Source organism: Rousettus aegyptiacus, unplaced genomic scaffold (assembly GCF_014176215.1).
Source record: "Rousettus aegyptiacus isolate mRouAeg1 unplaced genomic scaffold, mRouAeg1.p scaffold_m13_p_12, whole genome shotgun sequence".
NCBI classification, from domain to species: domain Eukaryota; kingdom Metazoa; phylum Chordata; class Mammalia; order Chiroptera; family Pteropodidae; genus Rousettus; species Rousettus aegyptiacus.
In genome coordinates, this window is record NW_023416287.1 from 16,085,534 (window position 1) to 16,111,393 (window position 25,860).

General features: G+C 38.5%; 1 protein-coding gene across 2 annotated transcripts in view; it reads right to left on the reverse strand.

Moving 5' to 3' along the window:
* The window catches only part of RPRD1B (regulation of nuclear pre-mRNA domain containing 1B), a 48,726-nt gene that overhangs the window by 11,565 nt on the left and 11,301 nt on the right, over positions 1–25,860 (reverse strand). For both annotated transcript variants that reach the window (XM_036229420.1, XM_036229421.1), the window contains exons 3-6: positions 23,743–23,876; positions 16,288–16,400; positions 14,639–14,765; positions 8,823–8,998 (exon numbers count right to left, since the gene is read on the reverse strand). In XM_036229420.1, coding sequence (XP_036085313.1) covers positions 8,823–8,998; positions 14,639–14,765; positions 16,288–16,400; positions 23,743–23,876 — 550 coding nt within the window. The remainder of the gene's footprint in view (positions 1–8,822; positions 8,999–14,638; positions 14,766–16,287; positions 16,401–23,742; positions 23,877–25,860) is intronic.

Here is a 25,860-nt window from a genome sequence, read left to right on the forward strand (position 1 = left end):
GCATATATGGGGAAGAAAGGGGAGGGACCTGGCTTTATGGGGTAGAGACAGGAGTGGGGTATCAGGGAAATATTGTTTGTACTGGAATATGAATGATGAATGGGAATCAACTAGGTAACCGGTGGGAAGAAAAGGGGGCAGAGTGTTCTAGGCAGAGGGAACAGTCCATGTAAAGCTGAGACAAAAAAGGCCAGAATAAAATGCAATGGCACGTGGCAGGAGATACATGGGTGATGACATCAGCAGGGGCCAAGTCATGGGGTGTATGTGATGGTGGGAACATGCAAGGATTGGGGTCTATGTTCTAGGAGCAATGAGAAGCCATTTAAATGTTTAACAGGGGAATGATGCTCAGAGCAGCATTTTGAAAACATCATAGGGCTGCCACGTGAAGAATGGATTAGAAGATGTAAGAACACATGCAGATGGATCAGTAATGAGGCTCCTACAGGGGACCGGATGAGAGACAATGACAATATGGACTAAGGTGGTAGAAATAGAGACAGAAACAAAGACAAGGGGACAGATGTAAGAACAACTGAGGAGATAAAAATATAATACTTGGCAATTACTCCAATGTGGAAGACAGGCAACGGGAGGCTGTATGGTAGAGGTGCAGCAGAGGAGAGTGTGGGAAGAGGCAGGTGACTGACCGATGTGGGAGAAGAGGAAGAGGGGGAGAAACACTGCATAAGGTCTAGTGTCTGGTTCTGAAGAACAGTAATGACATCCTCTTTCTTAACAGGGAAAGAGAAGGAAATGTTAGAGAGAAAAAGATGGGTCTGTTTTGACTATATTAAGTTTGGGGTATCTGTGGAAATAATATATATGGGTCTGAAGTACAAGGAAGGGTCTGGGTTAGAGATCTAGATTTAAACCACTCAAGGAAAAGGTCCAAAATGAAAAAAAAAGTCTAAAGAAATGCCAACATTTACAGGACAAAGATGGAGAAAAGTTTATTCAGGGCCATAAATAAATAAATAAATAAGCAAAGGGTGGTACACAGACACCAGAGAAAGAAAACACACAAGGGGTAATAAACAGTATTAAATGCTACAGACAGGGCCACAAGGAGAAAGGGAGGTGAGAGACAGAGACTGGGAAACAGCTTTTGGTTTGAAATTAGACCACCGGTGGCAGATTCTGAAGACAGCCCCTCGGTAGAATGAAGATATGCATGCCAACCTGCAGTGGGTGCAGAAGTAGAGGTAGCAAGTGAAAACATGATATTGTGCTGGTTAAAAAGGAATGGTGGTAGTGGTGTGGAGTGTGCTCATGTGAAGGAAATTTTAGAAACATAGACATATTAGAGATGCAAAGCATGCTGCCTACTGAGAACACCTTCAACCAGTCTATTGGAGACTTCTTTCACAGAAAGGAAAATAAATTGGCCCTAAAGGCCCTGCATGATAAGGAAAGCCAGATAGTACAACTTCAGGTTAGACAAGTGTTGAAAACTGTTTGTTCAGGAGAGGGTAAAATTGTTATTGTATAAATGAGGAACCACAACAAGGATAAAAGGCTGCGAGGACCACTGGCCTCAGCAGAGAGAGCCTGGAACAGGCATTGCAAGTTCTCATCACTGACTAATAACTGGTGTAAATGGTATCTTTATTGGAATAACTCCTAGTTAAGTCTATTCGCCACAGAAAAGAAACTGTGAGCAAAACAGAAAGGCCCAAAAAAGTACCAAATACATCATAACAGACATCATGAAAAAAAAGGTGGGATGTGTCTTCATAATCTCTATCTAAACCCCAAGAAGGCTGCTGGTAAATTTTTTTGAGTTGAAATTTGCGAAGGTACTCTGCTTAAAATTATCAAAGTATCTAATGGAAAAAGACTTGTCCACACTTCTTCCTAAAGATGATTATAAGATCTGAATACAGAAGAGAACGAACAAGGAAGCTTGCAGTCTGAATGGCAGCTGGCTGGTATACCACATCTTCACATTAAGCATGCACACCTTGGGAGCTCATGGGCTTCATTTGCAAAGGTTTCATTTTTGACTCCTGATTATAACTATGAACATTTTTTGCCCTAATCATGGAAAAGGTCAAACTGACCTTATTTCAGGTCCCATACTTTATTGAGAGTAAAACGAAGTCAGAGATGTTAACTTCCAATATTGCAAAGTACACTACAATCAATTTGGCTTTCTTCAAGGATCACAACTTGAAGTGGGAGTAGAAGGCTCACCTTAACAATACAGGCATATCTCACAGATAATGCCGGTTCGGTTCCAGACCACAATAAAGTGATCACAAAAATGTGTTTCTTTGTTGCTGGTGGAGGGTCTTGCCTTCCATCTGTAAAACTATAACATCTGTGAAGTGCAATAAATGGACGTGCAATAAAAAAAAGGTACGCCTGTAGCAGAAACTTTTATAAAGACTAAAAATAGATCTTTGCTCAAGATGACATGTACCCCTTGGGTCAAATAGACACTTAGACACTAGAGCTCAAATTTCTGTAATCTGAACTCTGCTCTCAAAGTTATGCTCACTTGAGTAAATGTTATAAAGTAGCTGCTATTTTCCCACAGCTGTTTCAAATGTAAACAGATAATTTAAAACCTAGAAGAGAGCCCCATTTGTCTAATTAATCTATTCAATGTTCTTCCTTCATAAACAAAGATTAGTCTTTAACTTGTGGAAATATATATCTACCTTGTATCTGTCTGTCTGTCTACAAAACTCAGAGAAATTCTAGACTGCTTAAAATACTCCAGAAAAGAACAAGAATTCTCAAGGCAGGAATGTATACTGGTGACAAAGACATTAAAATGTATATGGCCTTCAGCATGTGTGAGACAGGCAGACATACACACAGAATCCATTTTTCCCTCCAAAATATACAAGAAGGGAATAATCCAAACACTGCAAGTTAGCCCAAAGCAAAAAAAAAAAAAAAAAAAAAAAAAAGACAAACCTAATGCTCAATACAATCACTGAATATCCAACCATAGGTATTTAAGCATTTAAAATGTTTACAGTTTCTGTTAATGTGATCAAGTTAAAAAAAAAAAAAGCATGACAAAACTCTATACATATTATGATCATTTTCATTTTAAAATAGGAGAAAAATTAAATGAAACATACCAAAATTAAAAGTAATTATCTCTGGGTAGTGAGATTTTGATTGTTTTTCTTTATTTTCTAAGTATCCTATGATGTGTTTCTTTTATAATCAGAAAAAAAAAGAAATAAAGTGCTGAGAGTACCGAGTAAGAATAAATGTTCTGGCAAATAAGCCCAGTGACAAGGGGCCCAGATATTTTTTTAACTTAACATTTACAAGTACTTTATAAATATAAAAAATTAGTGCTACATAGACCAGCTAAAACTCAGTGGCGCTATCCTAGAAAGTAGGAGGAATCACCAAAAGTTGGGCTTTATATATGTATGTATGCATGTATGTATGCATGTGTGTGTGTGTGTGTGTACACAGATATAGATACACACACACATATACATACAATGCTATGGCTAAAAAGTATGGGATTCTAGTTGGGAGAGCTTTGAAATCATGTCCCCTTTTCAACATGAAGTCTCAAATATTGGTGAACCATGGCCTTAGGTCACCAAGTATGCAAAGGATGTTGTAATGATTGTGTAGCTCTTTTTTTTTTTTCCTGGCGTGAAGATATGAATACAAAAGGTTTCACATTGTGACACAGAAATAGTACACACACTTACCTACACACACACACACTGATGGTCCAGCTAAAAATGTGGCCTGAGCTATACGGGTCCCTCAGTGACTGATATGAATGAAAGGAATCCAAGGATCCAACACATAGCCTCTAAACTCCATATCACTCACAGAAACACACAACTCAAGAAATGTCCCCACCTACTGTAGGGAAAGCTGGAAAAAAAGAGAGGCCTGCATATCAACACAGGGATGAAAAAGCAGTGAGCGAGCCATAGCCTGCCATGTGGGGAAAGATATGAGTACAAGCTGCCCATGATCATTTGACCAATATAGGCAGACTGACCTTTTCAACAACTGTTCTGACAGCCTGCGGCGCTGTTGATAGCACTGCTAGGTAGGTAGGAAAGAATTATATGCTAAGAAAAAGCAGTGGGGCAGAGAACTGGTAGGCAGGTGGGGTCAGGGTGGGCAGAGCTATGAGAGGTAGCTCTAGACAAGGATTTTCAGTTCTCTCCTAGAGTCAGGAGTCAGGAGATCAAGGTTCAGTCCTCACTGATGTCCTCTCCTCTGTAACCTTAAACTGTTGATAGGAGCCCTATATGTTTTCTTCTCATCTACAATGAGGATTAGATCAACTGTTTCCACCTGTTCTTGATGGACAATGACACTGGCTTTGATCATCATGGGAAAAGGGGATAGTTCACTCCAAAGCTGACAGTCTATCTCCGCCTACTGCCTATCCCATTATTGAAATGAATGCTTCTAACCATCTACAACCCGCAGGGAAGTGGGGGATGCTGCCAAAACAGCAGATGGCCATCGGTTTGGTTTAGTACTCCTTCAGCTTTGGCCAAAAAATCTCTCAAGTTGTTACAACCAAATTACAAACAGAAATATGAAGAGTCACAGGGCAATATTGGATTTTGGGCCTTTTTTCCCTTTCCAGCTGTGGTGTCTAAAGTAAAAGGCTCTACTCCTAAGTATTCATTATAGCCAAGGCAGAGGTGCAAGGCAGAGGAAATTAGCTGCAGTTTCAAGTTCAATGAGCCAATCCCCCACCCACCACCACCTACAAGCAAGAACATGCAGAGTTACAGCGAGGACATTACTTAGAACGTTGGTGGCAGAGTGGGCACTCTCAAACTTTAGAAAGGTATTATTTTTGAAGGCCACTCTGGAAATGCATCATGCAACCATTTTAATCCCTCAACATATGATGTCATTTCTCTAAAACAAGGTTCTTTGGAATTGTTAAAATCATTCAACTTTGGCTACTCTTCTGCGTGGGATGTCTTCCTGTTGTTGACCTTATGGAATCTAATTTAAAAGAAACAAAACAAGAATAAACAAAAACGCAAACTTGATGGAAAGTTATCATTGGTCTGCCTTGAATTCTATTCTTAGCCTGTGGCTAACTCCCTTCTCTGGGTCTTCAGTTTCTTTGCCAATTCTGAAATCAGTCTACATGATCTCTGAAGTCTCATCCAGCTCAATAATCCTGTTACAAGACTTTAGCTAGACATCCAGGCCAATTTACTTTGTGCCATTGTAGTTTACAGAGCAAAGCTGACTGTCATGACTGTGCCCTAACAATTTGCTTGAGCACAAGGCATACATACTCATTACCTTCTGGTGGGGGGCAAACAATGCCCACTGAAGGACAATATGCACTACTACCTTCTACTGTGATCCCTGATACCTATGGCATCTAGATAGGGCCCTGTAACGTCAAATATGTCAGTAAGTGGTACTCTGGCATGCTTTTTAAAATTCTGCAGCAGAAATTCAAGATCTAAAAAAACGGAAAGAAAACCCATGTTCATGGATTGGAAGACTTAAGATTGTTAAGATGGCAAGAGTCCCCAAAGCAAGCTAGAGATTCAATGCAATTCCTATTAAAATTCCAAATGCTTTTTTTTTTTGCAGAAATGGAAAAGCTGATCCTCAAATTCATATGTAATTGCAAGAGTCCCCAATAGCAAAAACATGTTTGTATTGAAAAAGAAGAATAAAGTTTGAAGACTCATATTTTCTGATCTTGAAACTGAATATGAAGCTACAGTGATCAAAGTAGTGTGATGGCAACAAAGAACAGACGTATAGATCACTGGAATAGAATGGAGTCCAGAAATAAACACATCCACCTCTGGCCAACTGATTTTTGAACAAAAGTGTGTTCAGTGAGGGAAAGAGTAGTCTCTTCAACCAACGTTGCTAGGACAACTGGATATCCACATGCAAACAATGAAGCGGGTCCCCTACCTCATACCATACACAAAAATTAACTCAAAATGTAGCAATTACCTAAATTTAAAAGCTCAAACTATAAAACTCCTAGAAAAAAATATATGATGAGTACCTCTTCATGAGCTGGGGGGGGTCTGGCAATGAATTCTTAAATGTGACACCAGAACACAAACTACAAAAGAAAAAAAAAACAGATATTGGAACTCATCAAAATTAAAAACTTATGTGCTTCAAAGGGCATTATTAAGAAAGTGATAAGACAGAGAATGGGAGAAAAGATTTACAAATTATAAATCTGACAAGAGTCTATTACCTAAAATGTATAAAGACCTCTTGCAATTCAACAACAACCTAAACAACACAATTCAAAAATGGGCAAAGGTCTTATTCGAATAGACATTTTTCAACAAGGATACACAAATTGCCAACAAGCACATGCAAAGATGCTCAATCATTAGGAAAATACAAATCAAAACCACAATGAGATACCACTCCAGATTCATCAGAATGGCTAGGATTTAAAAAAAAAAAGACAAACAATAACAAGTGTTGGTGAGGATATGGAAGGAAAACTGTAACGCCACACATTGCTAGTGGAATATAAAATGGTGCGTCTGCAGTGGGAAACAGTTTGGTGGTTCCTCAAAAGGCTGAACACAAAATTACCATATGACACCAATTCTATTCCTAGGCATACATAGACTAGAGCCCAAAGAAATAAAAATGTATGTCCACAAAAATACTTGTACACAAGTGTTTATAGCAGCATTACTCATAACAGCCAAAAGGTGGAAATCACCTAGATGTCCATCAACAGGTGAATAGATAGACAAATTGTCACATATCTATATAGTGGACAATTTAGCCATAAAAAAGAATGAAGTATTAACACATGCTACAATGTGGATGGACCTCAAACACATTAGGGTCAAAGACGCCAAATACAATCGCATAGGTATGCTTTCTGTACTGTCCTCATTAAAAAGAGGCTTTTGGAAGATTTACTATAGCCATAAGGAGATAATGAAATAAGATCAGCCTATTATGGGATATGAGAGAAAAATCTTAGATTCTAGAGAGCAGACTATTCACATTGTTAGCAAGCATAAAGAACTAAAGCCATCTCTCCACATCCTATGTGATATCTAGTCATTTGCTCTTTTAAATACAGCAAATTTAGCTCTATTTTTACAAAAAAATGATATTGCTCAAAGTGGCTGAGAGACATGGTTTGGGATAAGAACCTTTAGTTCAGAATCTGTACTGTCCAGTGGTGGGTCCTTCCTGCTCAGATTCTTAAGCAATGAAATTTCAGTGCCCAGGTGAGTGAGGAATTTGGGCTGGAAAGCTACAGAATTGACTCAAATCTGATTATCTCAGTGCCTTAATGACCTCTCAAGGCATCTAGCAAACCACTGGTTCTAGAGATACTACAGGGAGGAAAGTGCAACTGTGAGGAAGGGAAAGGAACAAAGAGTTAACCCACTCTACCAGCTCACCCTCCTTCTCAAAGACTCTGTCCTCTATAGTTGCTTGCCACGTTCCACCCAACAACAGCTGCTCATGATAATCAATGTCTGACAGATCAGAGAAAGCCCTTAATGTGTCGCCAAGGGGCAGTTCAACAGATGGCATGGTGACTTACAACCAGAATCATTAATTACACTCTCTTACTAGTCCCAGGGCACAGTGCTAAAAATGCTTCCTCAGTGAAAGATGAACATTTCAGATAAATGACCGTCTGGTACTGCCTGTGAAGCTCCCTTTAGGATTTCTGGTCAGTGTCGATTTCTAAATCTAAGCCATACTATTTTTACAGCTGTTTCCCATTTTCCACTTCCAAGCTGGCTAGGATTTTGAAGTTCCCAAAACCACTACCCATCATCACTCCCATAATCACTGCAGGTAAGGATATAATAAGACACGCCCATCATTCATTTCCCCACTCAAGTCAGATGACTGCGTTCAAAGGCAACACAGTAATCTCAGCCACAGGACTAGCTCAATTTCCCTTCTGTCGGTGCCAGAAAACAGTGCTTCCTGAGTGCAGGGTAGGACAGGGGTACAATCCCCTCTGTCATCCACTCTGGCGTTTCTTGTAATATTTGATTGGTACTCCAACTCAAAACTCCCCTCCCTAACCACTGGTTGCAACTCTTCTCTATGCCTCTTTTAAAAAAAAAAAGGGCAGACACTCCTGAAAAAGCAGCATAGCAGCTTGCAGCAAGCAAAGGTTCCCAAATGTCCACACTGCTGGCTGTGTTATCCCAGCGGACGAAGCACTGGTGTTAAACCACCATGTACTTAATTAAGAAGTCAAACAAATGCAAGGTGAGGAACTAGTTCGGAAGCCTCTCCCCATGGGCATTCAGACTAATGTCAATCAGGGGAGAAATCAGTTCCTCCTCAATCGTTTGAGAACTGGGCTCCATAAACATGACAGTGAAATTTCAGAACTGACTGCAGACAGGGTTTGGAAACAGACTACTTACTGGCTTTAAAATGACACAAGTCAGAAATAAATCTCAATATAATCCAAAAGAAAGAAAATTTTAAGTATTTCCCAAATACTACCAAATAAATAAGTCTTTGATTTTGCTGGTCTCCTGTTCTTTTTGTACCTCATTCTACAATTTTTTTTTTTAATGTTAGCTTCAAATTAAAGCAATATTAAGAACATAATGCTGTGATTTAAGAGTTCATTGTTTGTTTAATGCATTGTGATTTGTTCCTTCTTAGATATATAAAAAAGTGCCTTTGATTTTCAATTACAAATAATTGCAGTATCTGATGGATAGTCTTATCTCATAAATTTTTAAAGACAAAAATAGTGTTAATTAAGGTATAATAAAACCTTCCAATGTGGGCTATAGGAAAGGAAATTTGGGGAGTCTAGGTCTGCCTTGCAATGTACTCACTTCTAGTTTTTTCTCCTTTTCGGACAAAACATCTTTCTGGTTCTGGGTATACTCCACCAACATCCGAGCCAGCTGGCGCCGGTCTTCAAGTTCTGCCGCCAGGCGCCCGTTATATTCTGCTAGTAACAGACATGCTTCATCTACTGTTTTTGAAAGACGTTCAGCTGCCTCTTTGTCTGGGTACAAATGAGACCAAAAAATAGAGATAATACACAAACACACAGGCATGATTGCAAACATTTCTGTAGGAGGTTAACAGTTTCTCTCACAAAGTACAGAGTCCAAGAATAAGCCAGAACCTGTAAACAAAAAATGGACTGGCTGACTGAGAAATCCAAAGGTATTCACACCCGTCAAAAAGACAGGACATTTCTGAATTACCTGACATGATACAAGGAGGGGAATCTGGCAAAAATTTCTAAGTGCCTATTCCTTTAAAAGCTCTACAAGTAAAACAGAAAAATATTTAAGGTCATACATGAAATAATTTTTCCTTGCCTCTGAGACTTTCAAAAGTGCTTCCATTCATATTATTGTTTTCTCTGAACATTCCTCTGAAATACAAAATACAAGCACTATATAAAATACAAAAGCAAGCACTTATTTCTTGGGTGTGGAAACTAAAGCAAACAAAAAAACCTCTGAACAATAGTTCCATAGCTGGTGGTTAGCTAGAGTTGGAACTCAAAACCAAGTCTCTAAAATGGACCTACAGGACTCCACATCTTAAACTATGCAAGCCTTAAATCTGGGTATGATCTCTTCTTTCATTCAATAAAATATCAGGTTTGATAAAACAGAGGCTTTCAAATGCTTTTGAACATGACCCACAGTAAGAAATATATGTAAACATATAAAAGAAATAAAATTTTCATAAAACGCTTATCTTTACTATGTGCAGTGTTCTATCTTTTAGTCCATTAAAAAAACTGGGGTTATTAACTAACAGACTGATTTGTCCGATTAATGGGTTACAACTCATTGTTTGGGAAAGAAAAACTATGCCAAAGTATCGAAGTATAAGAAAGGCTGGTCTTAGAAAGAAGTGATGAAAAGGGCTCACATTAGGAAATTAGAAGAGACAAAAGGATAATTTATATATAAAAGAACAGATATAATTATACATGGGCAGTGGTGAGATTAGAACTTTAAATATGTTATATCTCAGTTTTTACAGGCCTTTAAGAATCAAAAGAGTAGATAGGTGTTTTGAAACAAAGAACACCAGAGACTCCAATAGTTCTACAGGACACACTACAACAGAATTACACAGTGATACAGATATGTTGTCACTACTACAGGTTGTCAGAGGTGAGAGACCTCGGCATTCTCATAGGTAATTAGGAACGCTGAATTCCCAACACTGCTTGTCTGGTTTTCAGATGCCTTAATATGAATACTGGGAGAAGGAACAGTTGAGGGATTCCCAATTATATCTGATTCTAAAGATCAGGGATTTCTACCCTCTTCAGGGATAGAGAAACAAAAAGATGTTCTTGGTGAAGAAAGAAAGAACATTAAGAAAAGAGACAATCTCAGTCATAGAAGGTAAAGAGGACAGACATTCTTCTAGATTGGTGGTCTGCTCTGGGAATAACATGCTGGGATAGTTAGGCCGGTTTTAGCTTTGCCATTATTTGGCTATGTGATTTTTTTAAATGCATAATTCATCAAGATGTTTAAGTACCTGTGGCAAAAAAATGACAAGAAAAACACAAATATTTAAGATTTTTAAAAAATCACGTTCACCCTCTAAGAACCTGTACAAAGGAGATAATTCATTCACACAAATTACAAATCAGAAAAATAGCTTGTAAAAGTTTTGAGCTACAGAAAAAAATGCAATCAAAATGTAGCAGCAAGATGCTCGCTTCAGAGAACTTACCTGTGGTGGTCCTCGGGGGCTCTGCCCCTCTGCTACACAGACGAGTGGCTGTGTGCCTCTTTCAGCTAGCCCTCCACTTGTGCATGGGCATCCCATTCCCTCTTGCTTACTCCAAGATTCAGTCTCTGAAACTATTCCCTGTGCTTTCTCACATCTCACCAATTTTTATCTTCCTCTCCAAAGGCACTACCATCAGCATACAAACACACTGCTCTTATCTTCAGGCCACATGTCACTCTATTATTGTCCCTTTCCCCTGCTCCCTTTACAGCAAAACTCAAGGGAGTTGTCTATATACCTGGTACCCACCTTCTCTCTTCCCATTGTCACTAAACTCACTTCCATCAGACTTTTATACTTGTCAATGCTCTACTAGAAACCTTCCAATTAGCTTATTAACAAATATTTGGGCTCCTGTTGTGAGTCCACCACTGTTCTAGGCTCTGAAAGACAGCAGGGAACACAAAGAACAAAACCTCTCTGCCCCCAAGTTTACATTCTCAGGTAGAAAGAGAAACGATATACTATATTTTACTTATGTATCAGGTGAAGATAAAGAACTCTAGAGAAAACTAAGACAGAGGAGGGAAAAACAAGGCATTTGGAGGGAGAACTGCAATTTTAAATGAAATGGTCGGATGGGCTTTACTGAGATAATAATGTAAACCAAGGCCTGAAGAAGTAAGAGAACTATCTGGGGAAGGACGTGTGACTGTCTAGGGAAGATCATTCCAAGCAGAGGGAATAGTAAGAACAAAAGCCCCAGGAAGGGAAAGTGACTGGCAGGAAGTCCATGAGACTGGAGCATTGAGCGAGGGCAAAGTGAGTGTCTATGTGGTAACAGGGGTCAAACTGTGATGGGCGCTGTAAGACTGGTTTTTACTCTAGGTGACTAGGGGAGACAGCGGGGTGTTCTGAGCAAAGGGAGACATGATCTGACTTCCATTTTAACAGGTCATTCTGGTTACTGTGTTGAGAAGAGAATGATGGCTGGGGGGTGGCAGATAAGAAGGAAGCAAGACCAGGTAGGAGGCGACTGCTAATCCAAGTGAAGATGGTGGTGACTTTGTCAGGTGGTAGCAGTGGAGGTGGTGATAAGGTGTCAGATACTGGTTTGGTTCTAATCAACAGGAATGATAAGGGGAGTACTTACTAAGATAGGAAAGATCATGAGAAACGGGTTTTAGGGGGAAGATGAGAGGTTTGATTTGGGACAGGTTGTTTGAAATGTCTATCGAGATATCCAAACAGTAATACTGAGTAGGTTGGATGAATCGGTCTCAAGGTCAAGAGAGAGGTTAACAGCAGAGATGTAAATTAGGGATCACCAGCATTAAAAAAACAAACAAACCCAAAAACCTGTTATCAAACTGGATGAGCCAAACTATCAGTGACCCTAACTAATGAAGAGTGCTAAGCAACATTAGGGTCAAGAACTGAAGAAACCAGCAAAGGACAATGAAAAGACATAACTAGAGAGAGAAGAGGAAAACTAAGAGAATAAGGAGTCCTAGTTTCCTACTGTTGCTGTTAACAAATTAGTACAAACTTAGTGGCTTAAAACAACACAGATGTATTATCTTAACATTTACTATTGTGATGCTTCTTCCATCTTCAAAGTGGATCACCCCGACTTCTGCTTTCACAGTCATATTTTCTTCGACTCTTTTCCTCCTACTACCCTCTTATAAGGACTCTGTGATTACAGTGGGCCTACCTGAATAGCCCACAATCTCCCCACCTCAAGATGCTTACTGTAATTATACCTGCAAAGTCTCTCTCGCCATATAAGATAATATATTCATGGGTTCTGAAGATCAGGACATGGACATTTTGGGAATATCATTATTCTGTCTACCACAACAAGTGAGCAAGTATTTTCAGGAAGAAGAAATGATCAACTGGGCCAAATGTTACTGAAGTCAATTTAGAATGACCTCAAGTTAAGATTGGGCAAAATATTCACCCCTGAATTTAGCACCATGGAAGTCATCAGTAACACTGACAGGAGCAATTTCAGCAAAGTATAATTAAAAGAAAATGAGAGGAGGAGAAATAGAGACAGATGAGTATATGCAGTATATTTGGGATGTTTTGCTATAAAGAACAAAGAAATGAGGCGGTAGCTAGAGGAAGATATGGGTCAAAAATTTTCTTCCTACATGGGGAAAAAAAATATGTTTTTATGCTGTGGATAATGATCCAGTAGAGGGGAAAAAAACTGGCAGATGCAGGAGAAAAGGGAAGATCTGTTGGAGAAATGTCTGAGTAGAAGAGAAGGAACAGGTCTAACAAATAGGTAGAGGGGCTGGTTTAGAAAACAGCATATTCATCCACAGCAAGAAGTCAGCCCATATGTATTGTTTTCCCAAGCCACATTCAGCTTTGCAGATCCAGGATAGAAACAGATGAAAAGCTAGATTTAAGAATGGTGGTTGCCAAGAGCTGGGGGGAGGCGAAAATGAGTTGTTATTTAATGGGTATAGAGTTTCAGTTTTGCAAGATGAAAAGAGTTCTGGTAATTGATTGCATAACAATGTGAATGTACTTAATACTTTTGAACTGTACACTTAAGATTATTAAGACCCTAGGCTGAATAAAGAAGAAAATAAGCACACAGGAGCGAAGGCTTGAAAAGGTGCAATGATCAATAGGCTGTGGGATGGATGGGACTGTTAAATCCAGTAGGGTTTCATTGCTAGAGCTGGGGAAGTAGAGGCAGTGAGCTGAAGTGTTCCTTGTATGATTTGGAAGGCCTCCATGGTATGTTCTCCAACTAAGCACACTCCTGCCTGAAGGTCTTTATATGTACTGTTCTTTCTGCCTGGCGGTACTTCCTTCCTCCCAGATAACCTCATGGCTTGCTTCCTAATTTGGGAGAGGGGCCTCTGATAGAAGATTATCTCATCAGAAAGGCCTTCCCTGACCACCTTTAAAATAGTACCTCCTTTGATTATCTCTACCACCACACCCCTGCTTTTTCTTTTTTGGCACTTAATCCATGAGGGGATGTGGGTGGAACACCAAGAGCATTTGCCACACAGTGTACCTCAAATATTTGTTGAATGAAGGAAATATTTCATGAGTGACCTTGATTTCCTTTAAATGGATATGGAAGAAGTTGGTGAGGCATCCAGGTCAGGGGACTTGGAAAGGGAAAATAGTGGCCTTCGGAAGAGAGTGGAACAAAAGGTCCGAGCTTTTGCAATGGACCGAACATAGGCTTTTAAGCCTAGACTAGAATCCCAAGATTCACTACTCACGTGACCTTGGGCAAGACTCCTAATATCTCAAAGCCTCAACTTCCTCCTGTGCAATACAGGAATATACATTCAGAGACCTCAAAGAGTGAAAAGTGAATCTGTCACAGAGAATATTTCATAAATATTAGTTCATGATTCCTTCCTTCCTTTCAATTGTCCATTCAGAAAGTGAGAATATTGTCAACTGCCCCTCCCTGTTTAACTAGGTGGGAATCAAGAGGGCAAAATAACACGACTACCAATGCGCACCTAGGGTTCTCTGCATTCAAAGCATTGTCATCTGTGGGGTGTGTCAGTGCGCTATGTATGAGTTACATAGCACTAAACTGTAATTTTTTTTTTAGTAAGAGAGTCACAAGTTTAATGCCTTCCCCCAATCCTACCTGCACACACAATTTGCACTGTTTTCAATAGACCTAAGAGTGCCACAAGCTGTGACATGCCAGCATTTCTGCAATAATTCTTAAAATCACTATACAACCTTGGACTATTCCAGCAGCTTCACTATTCAGCATGCGAGTTATGTTTGCGAATCCCTAGATGGGCGAGCACCCAATACCAAATGGAGAGTCTATACCTGCAGATATAAGCATGACCTGGGGTTTAGAGATATGCATTAGAGATATGTGCCTCTTCCCTCATCTTTCACCTAAACTCTACCTTCTCACCTGTTATTTTTTCCAACAGAGAAACATCTTGCACTTCCTGGGGCAAAGAAGCAATTTTCTGTCGGACAGTAGCATCCCCTGATGCAGCATTTTCCAGGTCCTGTAAAGCTTTGATTAGTTCTTCAGTCTGCACAATAAAACACAAACAATACTATTTATGAAGACATATGGCATTTAAAGAAAATTAGTAGGAGTTAAATAAGGTAGAGGCAAATTCTAAGAATGAACATTCCTGACATCTGAAAAAACACTGTTCTTAATCCCAGAGCTTATACCAAAGTCAATGATATGGATTCTAAGAGAATGTACAAAGTTAATTTTTCTAACACAAATACAGTCTACATAATTCTTTAAGAGAGTTTTTTAAAAAGAGCATGTTTTTGACAATATAAAAAAATGGAGTCTGGTTCATATTGCTAAGTGTCGAATGATACATGATTTCTAGTAAAGAATGGTTTTTAGTATAAAGGTATATATGTCAGATGTTTAACAACTGTGTAGTGACTGACTGAAATGACACTACCTACTTTAATTCTTTCTTTGATTGGCTTGACAAAATGAATGTAAAAAACATGACATTTTCAGTTTTGGCAACCACTCCCAAAATCAAATGTGTCAACTCATTAATTACAAACAAGAGGAGGGGAAAAAAAGCGCATACCAAGAATGCATAGTCTGTATACACCAAAAACGGTTTTTAAATTATCAGTAAACACAGCAAACTGATAGGGCCCAATCCATGAAGACCCAGAAGTAACTGACAATGTAGATGGTAGTCAGGTTATCCTGAAAATTGATAATTCAGGCTGTTCTCATGAAAGTTTTTAAATTCAAGGATATATAGCTTAACATTGTTATCATTTAACCACAGTCTAATTCAACATTTTAACATAATGCAACTCACACGCTTCCTATTTACAAAGGCCTTAAACACACCCATGTATAAGAAAATCTGTTTTGGGTAAAATGAGAAGCAGTGTAACTCAGTAAGAAGAGCATGGGCTCTGTAGTCAGAGCCAGATTCAAATTAAGCCACTGGGCAAGTTGCTTAATCTGTCTTCTTGAGCTTCACTTTCTTTGACCATAGATATGTAGGTAGGTAGACAAACAGACAGAAAGACAAAATGAACCAATCACACAGTTCATGAGCTAACTTAACAATGCAAATATATGATTAACAACTCAGTAAATGCTAGCTCCCTGTTTTAATAGGTTATAATGAAGCAAACCTGCTACTGCCACAAAAGCTATCCTTAGAAATTAAAGAGCTGTTTACTTATAAAAATCAACCATGCTACTGGAGACATGCCATGACAGAGGCTTTCTAAATGTCTTTCCAACATTATCTATCCCTTTCATAAAAATCCATATTTTATGAATATTTTCAATTTCTAGGAGTGAAATAAAGCCAAATCCACGTAAACTATAAAACATAAATCCATGCCAGAGTCCTGGCATGCAAAGACAAATGTCAAGCCTACTGTCTGGCAAGCTTCACTGGATGGATCTTGCACCCCCAGTGCCCAGAGAGCTACCCTCCAGCGATTCCATACTACTGGTCACCGGCGCCACCTTGTGGCCATAATCTGCAACCAGAGGTCACTTCAAACCACCCTGTCTGCTGCCCTACCTTGGGGGTCAAGACATACCAAGAGGGGTCCTGCAGAAGGATCTTGGGGAGAGTAGCTTCCAGGGTAGTCATCATCTTCCTCCTCTTGTATCTGCTGAAAAGTTCGCTTCAGAGATTTCTTCTCCTCTGTTGCTAGAGGAAAGAAAAAAGTGACAAATCTGAGTCACCATAGCCTGTGCACACCAAATGCTATGTACAATGGATCACACATAAAAAAGGGCAGGAGAGGGAACATTTCCAGAGATAGCTAAACATTAACCTTTACGCCAGTTGTTTCAAATTGGTCATGGTCCTACACTACTGAAGAGTCAAAAGGCCTCAGGCTGTCATCTCGGATTGACTCACTGAAAAAATACTATTGAAAACAAGAATTTAAAAGTGAAACTTACTGAACTAACACATTTCATTAAAAACCTCCATATCTTAAAAAAAAAAAAAGTTAACAGGAGAAATAAAATGGTAAGAAACCCATAAGCCAATATAATGAAGCAAGGCAATGTATGCAAGGGTTTCAGGGGATGTGCTGCATATGAGAGTCTTTGTTTTCCAGGGTAAGTTCAGAAAACAGTAAAGAGAAACCCATCAATAAAACTGTGTCAAACACAAATAACACAAATATGCTTTAAATTATCCCTTTAAAAACAAAACAATTTTACCTTAAAATTAAAAATAACCATTAGTGAGTAATATGGTTGCTATCATTGAGAGATATTACTTAAGTTTCCATTTTAAAAGTAACTACTTTGAGGCTAACAGGTTACATTTTTAATTATCTGTACTGTATGCTTTTAAGTGATGATCGATGTGTAAATTCCAAAATCACTTTTTTTGCATCAAATTGAATACTAAATAAATACCAAAAAACTGTGGGATATCAATCCAAATGATATACTTAGGTATGGAAAGAAACTACTGGACACCCAGTGTGCCAGGCACTGCAATAATTTAATCCTTCCAACAATTCTAAGATGTAATATTTCCATTTTATAGGAGAGAAAATGGAGACCAGAGAAGTTAAATAACTTATTTAAAGGTATGACTGCAAAATCTGTGCTCTTTCCACTAGTCAAATTACTGAGCACCTGTCAAGTAGAGGCCACTACGCACCTGCCTCAGAACTCTGTGAGTTATAAAAAGAACATTCACTTCTTGCTTAACTAAAATTAAACATTTTCTTGTCGAATCAAGGATGTAGTTCCTGTTTTCTACCTTACACATTAACTGACCAAACTACGCTTGATGTGAAAGCCAAGTCAGTATTATGGATTTTATGTCTTCTTAATGTTTTTATTTGTTCTACTACAAAAACATTTGCAATATAAGCAATCCTCATTTTGCACAATTTTATTATGCATGAATTTGTTTCCAGTTTAGTTCAACACATTTCTCAACAATATGGTTCAAATTTGTTACCATGGCATGTTAACTATGAGTAATTGCATAAAGAACACGCTTCACTACTAACTTTAGTCCACAAATTACTATGTAAATAACTGCACCATGATCAGTGACCACATCACTTCTTTCAAGGTCAGTGATTGGTTATTGCACATCTGTTATTCAGTTCACACACAGACAGCAAAGTGGTGTTGTGTTGTCTCCCAGTGATAAAATCCACATGACATTTTATAAAAATGAATAATCAAAATAAAGAACTGACAGACAAAGATGAAAGAGCAGCAAAGAAACTCAAACTAATGCTGAAAATGAAATCTGAAAGGACTGCCAATGGAGTTGTAGCAGAAACAGCTGTCTAGGGGAATGTTGGCTCTGCCACACCCAACTGGAGACGATCAAGCCGGAGGAACTTAGTGTAGACCAACTTATCAGTTATATAAATGAAAAAAGTGTTGTGATACAAAGAATGATAATGTCCCAAAGAAAGTGCTGCCGACAAAAAACTTCCTAGTAAAGGAACTCTCAGAGGCATTTCATGACACTGAAAACAGAGGATAAAATGTTGGAAGCTGATCTAAACTTACAAAGGAGTATGACAATACACTATAAGACAGAAAAGATGCTCGCTCTGTATCATAAATCGCACATTTTTACAAGCAAGCAATTTAAGTTCAAACTACTCTTGATACATTTGTTAGAAATAAACATGTTAATTCTCCATGTTTCTAAATTTTTATATTATAGAATGCTAAATAATTATTAATTTTACTGTCTTTTTTTGTTTCACTATACAACTGTAACCAACAGTGAGGCTTTAATTCTTTGACAAAAAAATTTAAAGTCACAGAATAGTTGTAAATTTCCCATTGATTATTAAGATCACTTAGCACAGTATTGGCTCGCATGGTCATTTTATACTCCTGCGCTACTAGGCAAAGAAAGAACTACTGATTTTTAAAACAAAATCTATTATAATTTGCATATGAAATATCCAGCAGTATTTTTCTCACAGTAGCTCACTAGTTAGTTTGCAGTGAGTGTTATGACCCATGTAGACAATCATTAAAGCATCAAGGTGGCCATGTGTGAGGAACAGATACAAAAACATAAGTACAAGAGCAAAACACAATTTATATTTTATTCACTTCCAAACACCTAGAATGCTCAATAAATAATTGTTAAATACACTAAAGAAGGTAGAAAAAAAATTACAGAACTCGAATCATTCAGTTTTCTAAATCTCATATAAATATTTTTATATAAAAACCACACATTATTAAATACCTCAGGGCACGGAGAATCACTGAATTTTGGCACTGGAAGGCCTTAGATAAACATATGTCTGTGTTTCTCTCGCCTCATTTTTCATGAGAATATCAAGGCCCATAGGGTGTGGTTTGTCCAAAGTCAGATGGCTCACGAGTCTTAAGTCTGGGTTCTACAGCCCAAAGCATCTGCCTCCTAATCTGGAGTTCCTTTTCCCACTTCAGGCTGCCACTCACTTACAGACTGATGCAAATAATTTTAAGGCCATTTCTGTCCTTTGCCATTCTGATGGAAGAGGGTGCACAGGCGGTAACCATTACCATCATACTTTTCCAGTTCTGGACTACCTCCAAGTGGAAATGAATTATTCATCACTTCACCCATAGGGCTCCTCCTTTCCTGGGCTACCTATTTCCATTATGAATACTTCCACTGGTCACACCTTCCAAGTACAACGCCATGGAGACCACCAGAATCTCTCCAAAGTCCCAACTTCTAGCAGATTCCACACCTCTGAAGAATATTTTACATATCTCCTCTCTCTGCTCTTTCCCATAGCCTCTTACCAGCACTCTGCCCTTCACCATGCCTTGTCCAGACCACTGTCCCATGGTTTCTCTACCTCTAGTTGCTCTTCTTCCAACTTAGACAACACTCATTAAATTAACCTTTCTAAAGCTGAGCTCTCACTCCATCATGCTTCCATTCAAACACCTGGAATGGCTCCCCAAATGCCAAGCCTGCTCACGGTCATAGTAACATCATCTTGAGCACTCCCTCTCTCTCAGTGATCATCATCTCCCTCTACCTCCCACAGCACTTAGCTGTTACTATTTTACATGGCCAGTGCCAGGCAACTGGCCTTACTTCTTTGATAAAAACATTAAGTGTCTTATTCTTTTACATCTCTATAACACATGGGACACTGTCAACAGACCCGAGTTTGAAACCTCTTGAAGACAGAGGAAACATAGAGCTTGGAAAGCCCTGGTGCTGTGCCAGAAATGACTATCATTGCGTCCCTTTACACAAACAGGGCAGCCTGCCCTGGTAACTCTACCCTGACTCATTGGTACAAAGTTAGCAGTTAGGAAGCCCAGTATTCTCAATGTAGTCAAATGGCCATTAAAAATAACCTAGGATACCTCGGTCCGATTCCTATGTCTAAATTTAAGGTTAGGCACCCTTCTGCTATCAATCCAGATGCTGACCAGAGTATTTACACTCCCTTTTTTACTCAAACACTGCTTACAAGTAGTGCAAACAATACAGGTGGCCCAAATCCTCTGCCTTCATATTGTATACTTTCTATTCTACCTACCAACTTGTCCTTGTGTCTCTAGGAGACCTTGCACTCATCTAGCTTTCAAGTAATCCTGGTCACCTATATGTCGCTGGTATGCTTGCTGGAGACCTGAACTGTGGTAGAATTCAGACACCACGGCACACTACGAAACTAATTTTAAGGCAAAAAGTTAGCACAAAGGCTCCCAAACCACATTACAAAATGCGGTCATCTACCTGTAAAGCTGGATCTCCTAAAGAATGCACTTAAAATTTTCTAAAAAAAAGAACAAAGAAAAACCCCCAGATTTTATATTACTTTTCATAATGAGAAAAGATTCAGAAAATTTTGTTTGCAACAGCTCCCTCATTCTTTGTTCCCTCCCTGCAAAATAATAAAAAACAAAATTTAAAATACATTAAACTTTATTCATGGAAAGAAGAAGATCTGTAACAAAGGGCTGACATTTGAGGCACAGTCTGAAAGCACTTTTCCTTTATCATCTCATTGAACTAAGTGAGCGGCCAGGTCCAGACTGGAACCCGAGGAAGTTGGTCCTAGAGCTTGTGCTCTTAACCACTAGTCTTGCACAAAATCTAAGAAACTGAAAATACTAATAAGTCTCCTCCTACTTTTGCTACTAGTTCATATTTAGAAACTCAGAATATTAGATATTAGAACAGGGGGCAAATAAAAGTCACGTCATCACTCAATAACATCGTACCTACATGATCTCAAGTGATCCTCTCAATGGCCCTATGAGGTATTAGTATTAACAACCATAATGTACAGTGGAAACATAAGGCTCAGAGGTAAAATGCTGTAATCAAAGTCACACAGCTTGGAAGTGAGAGAGCTGGGGTTCATATTCTGGAAGTCTGATTTCAAACTCCTGCTCTGAATAGCTAAACTAACTATACTACGGTACAGGATAACTGGGTGGCCTGCTTATGAATTCATAGTCTAATTCAAGTACATTGAATCCACGTGCTTTCAGGTCAAAGTATAGTATAAAGAACACAGGCTTTAAAGTCATATAGATCTGGGTTTGAATTATCCACTTATCGATTATCCCTAACTGGACAAAATTGCTATACCCTTTGAGCCTTAGCATCCTCATCTGAAATATAAAAATAATACAAATTCACAGAGTAGTTATACAGATCTAAAATAAATTAACATGAAAAGCAATATCAGCAGAGAGGATGTTACCTAATAGATGCTCAATAAATGCTATTTCCATTGTATCTGTCTTTCCTTTCTAAATCCCTCTACAACTTTAGAACACTGTGATTCATGTGTGACTCAACTAAATAATGAAGTTCTATTCAGTTAAACAAAAGGCTGATATTCCCATGAAAAGAGAGAAAGCTTTAGAATACCTGGGTCTTGCACCTGGGGAGACTGGTATATTAAATTCAAGAAATCTCCAGTTCTAAAATAAAATTCCTGAGCTCATGCATTCTCCAATGTTAGAAGAACTGTCAAAGTTCCATAGGAAACTCTTAATTTTAAAGATAAATTCTAAGGTTGTCTGAAAACAAAGAATTACCCATGAATCAAAGCTGAAATATAAAAGGACTATTCGAACTTAGAAATAAACTTCTGGAGGAATCATCAATATTTTGAAAGTACTGTGGTAAAATATTCTGATAACTCAGGTCCAAAGAAGACAGTGAGAAGACAGAATGGGTTAACTGGGACTAATATACATGGTGGAACCTTCTGATTAGATGTTTTTGTCTTTACAGAATAGAGAAGGAGAAATTATCTTAGAAAAGCATTATCCTCCACACAGAAGAATACTGCCTCTATTGCTGTTAATGTCTAGACACTCAAAAAACTCAAAAACCCAATGGAGCTATTTTCAAATCTATCAGGGCCAAAAATTCCCAAATTTGTCTGACTGCTCCCTGTGTGTAGAACTATTTCTTATTCCTCTCTTGCTCTTTCCTATAGCACCTAGCAGAGCTGTTTACTCAAAGCACATGTATGGCAAATACCTGTCAAATTGAAATTCAACGCTTAGCTTTAAATATCGTCTTTCAGAGCACTCATACCTACCCAAAGGTTGTTTTAAAAAATCAGCACTGTTTACCAATGAATGCTAAGGCAGAGTAAAGAATGCCAGATGACTCTCCAAAACTGTGCAGATACCTCCAAAGGACACAATACAAACACTATCAGAGTAGGAAACATCTTTTCAGAAGCTACCATCCAGAGTGACCCTAAAATTGTTTTTTTTATCAACACCAAGTAAAACAACAATGACCTGCAGTCTCAAAGCACTTATGTCATTCTTAGAGAGCCTCTAACCTCTAGTTTCATAGGAAAGTTACCCCACTGTAAAATGCATATAAACTCAGACCTGAACGAGACCACGGAATGTACACAATAAAAGATTGCCGACTGAATGCTATTATCATGCATACTCATCATGGTTGTGTTCTACTGTGAAGACATAAACGAGTACCAAAGGAGCATGGAGAGAATGGCTACATGTGCCCAGACGAGCTAGAGAAGATGTCAGGACGTAGCATTCTTGAGGACTAACTTCACCACACAGTGAAAGGAATGAAAGGATATTTCAGGCAGAGGTAATATCAGATGAAAAGACAGAGGTACCCACAGAGCATCCAGGGGGGAAATTGTTGAGTATGGCCAAAGTATGTGGTATATGCGAGGGAATGGCAGAAGATCTGAAAATGTAAACTAGTTCATATCACAAAGGGTCTTAAATACTATGTTAGTACTTGGACAATGAGTATGTGTGCAGTCAGATCACATCTGTAGCTCAGAAACATATCACAACTACCTGAAACCTACATAACTTTATTAATCAATGTCACCCCAATACATTTAATGAAAAATAAAATAAATGAATAAATAAAATGCCCTCTCCCCACCAAAAACACAACTAACTAGACGACAAAGAACCAAATAATGTTTGGTCTTACTTCTCTTTAAAGAAAAAAATATATATAAGCTCTTAAAGACTTGGTGAAATTCACAAACATATATGTACACACTTCCCAAAGATATTCTGAGTTCAGCCCCAAATCAATTTTAGACAACAAGCTGGCAATCATCAAAAACATGGTACAAAACCACATCAATTTTTAATGAAACCAAGATCTGAAAGGGCTGAAGGACTCATCCATGATCCTAAGTAATTAGTGGCAGGGCTAGGACAAACTCTTAATCCAGGGTACTTCCTAGTTCCCCACAACTCTAAACAACTTTGTTGTTCATTTCCCCTGTGCAAGGAAAGTCTCTGAAAGGCAGAAGAGAGCCAAGGAGAATACAGAGCAGAAGTTAGGGTGTGAGATGATGAATAGCATGAACACTAGAACCAGGCTTACACGCTGCGAGCACTACATAAATTCTCACCATCATTTATGATCATCTCTCTCTGAAGAATCATATAATCGCTGGTGGTTCACAGCAACCCCCACTGCAGCTTTTCATATTTGATTCGAAAGTAGGCAAAGACCAAGAGCTGTAAACATGTGGTGATGTTTCTACCTTTGGGGGGAGGGCTCTTGGAGTCCTCCATAGACAGCTTCAGTTGCTGTATGAACTCGCCGCCATACACACTTCTTTCTTGCCAGATGTTCAGCAATCTTTCTAAAGGTTTTTTACAGCCTTCATCTGCCTCTCTGCCCAGAAAAGACGAAAAGATATATATAAGCTTAAGATTTTTTGTTTTGAATTAGGACAGATCTACTTAAAAAAAAAAAAAAAAAAGTCAACAACTGACTAAATGATTTACACATTTAAAAACAGAAGGAAGAGTAAGGTACATATTGTGAGAAATGGATTCCAAAAACTTGACCAAAAACTACATTCTTCCTGTGGTGCATAGGGAAGAGACATATTCTAGAAGTAATCTGTGTCTTTTATTCCCTTTGAAAAATGGGGCAAATAGGGCAAAAAGCCAATGGCTGATTTTTACAGAATTATCGAAAACCGACCCTATCAATTGTGACAATCATCAAAAGTTTGCTTTTTAAGAAGACATTAATGAAAATCTAGTGCCAGACATTCTGCTGGAAATTAAAATGGGCCAAAACTTTTATGGGCAGAAAAAAAAATTTTAACAGGGAATAAATTCACTACAACTCATCAATGCTAACACACTAACACCTCTACATGTATAAATACAACTGTATACACATATATGCCAAGATTGATCTCAACTTTAAATTAACTACTTTGTAATTATTTTAATTCTGAGTTGGGTCTGTCTTCCACATTCACACAAAGATGTCTAATAGACAATCTTAGAACACACTGAGCATAATACAGTCCTTACTAATTTAGACGGTTTTTTCCTGACATATTACACTCTTGAAACAGAATATTTTTCAATGAGGTGACTATAACTACAACTCAGCATGGCTCCCCTAAAGTGTCAGACAGCAAGTGGAAGAGTGGGGAGAGACTTCCCGAGGAAACCAAGTTCCCTCACCTGTTACTGTGAATTTTTCTGATTTGTAAAGCTGGATGTCACTGATCTTATAGAGTGACTTCAAACAACAAGGGGTACCTCGACATCTTAGTATCTAAGTGAATACTTTTAATTGGAACTTTAAGAGGAAACCATCTTAAATCAACTTAGATGGGAATTTCATCTACCCTTAGTCCTGACAGCACTTTTCTAAAACTTATGTTAACATTCAAGGTGAGATGAGGTTTTGGCCTAATCTGGTCAGACTGTGTTACTTATAAGTTATTAGTGGCAAATTTCACCACACTGGGGTTTAAGTACTAAATCACGGTACATACAAATTAATTTTTTGTTGTTATTAAACCTTTTTCTTTGCTGAGAGGTTAGGGTGAGGGGAAAAAAAATTCTGATAGTTTATAAAACACAAAGATATGATATGATAGTATTTGTGATAAAACACTTTTAGTCTATGTTCAAAATATACCTAGAAACAAATTACTTCTTACTTCTTCCTCTGCTATCAGCCTGGTCCAGACAACTATCATCAACAATAACCTCATTGCTGGTCTCTTTGCTTCCACCCCTGTTCTCCCATAATCTATCCTAATGCTTAAAAAATATAATTCTACCTCGTGTTAAGGCAGATCATGGCACTTTTTTGCTCAAAACTTCCAGTTCCTCCCATTCTCCTTCCGAATGAAAGTAAAAGTCTTTTTAAGGTGTTTATAGAGCCATTCTCTACCCAGTCCATTATTTCTCTGGCCTCAGCTTCTCCCCACCCCGCAAACAGCTACTATGGCACTCCTGCCTCAGGGCCTTTCCACTTGAGGTTCACTTTGCCTGGAACCACATTTCCCCAGGGATGGCCAGGCTCATTTGCTTTCATCTTCCAGGTCCATATTTACTCAAACAGCACCTTTTCAGTGAGTCCTTCCCTAATGTTCCTATTTACACTCCTTACTCTTACTCAACGTTTCTCCACACAATTTATCTTCTGATACACTACGTAGTTTGCATGCTGTTTACACACTTCCCATTTGACGTATTTCCACAAGGGCAGCGATCTTTCCCCCCACTGCTATCCACTCTAGAAGCACTGTATTTGGCTAATCATAACCTTTTAAAAAAAATTTCAGATAGGTTTCAGTAAGCCATACAATTATTTAACTTTCAGTAATCATATTACTTACTCT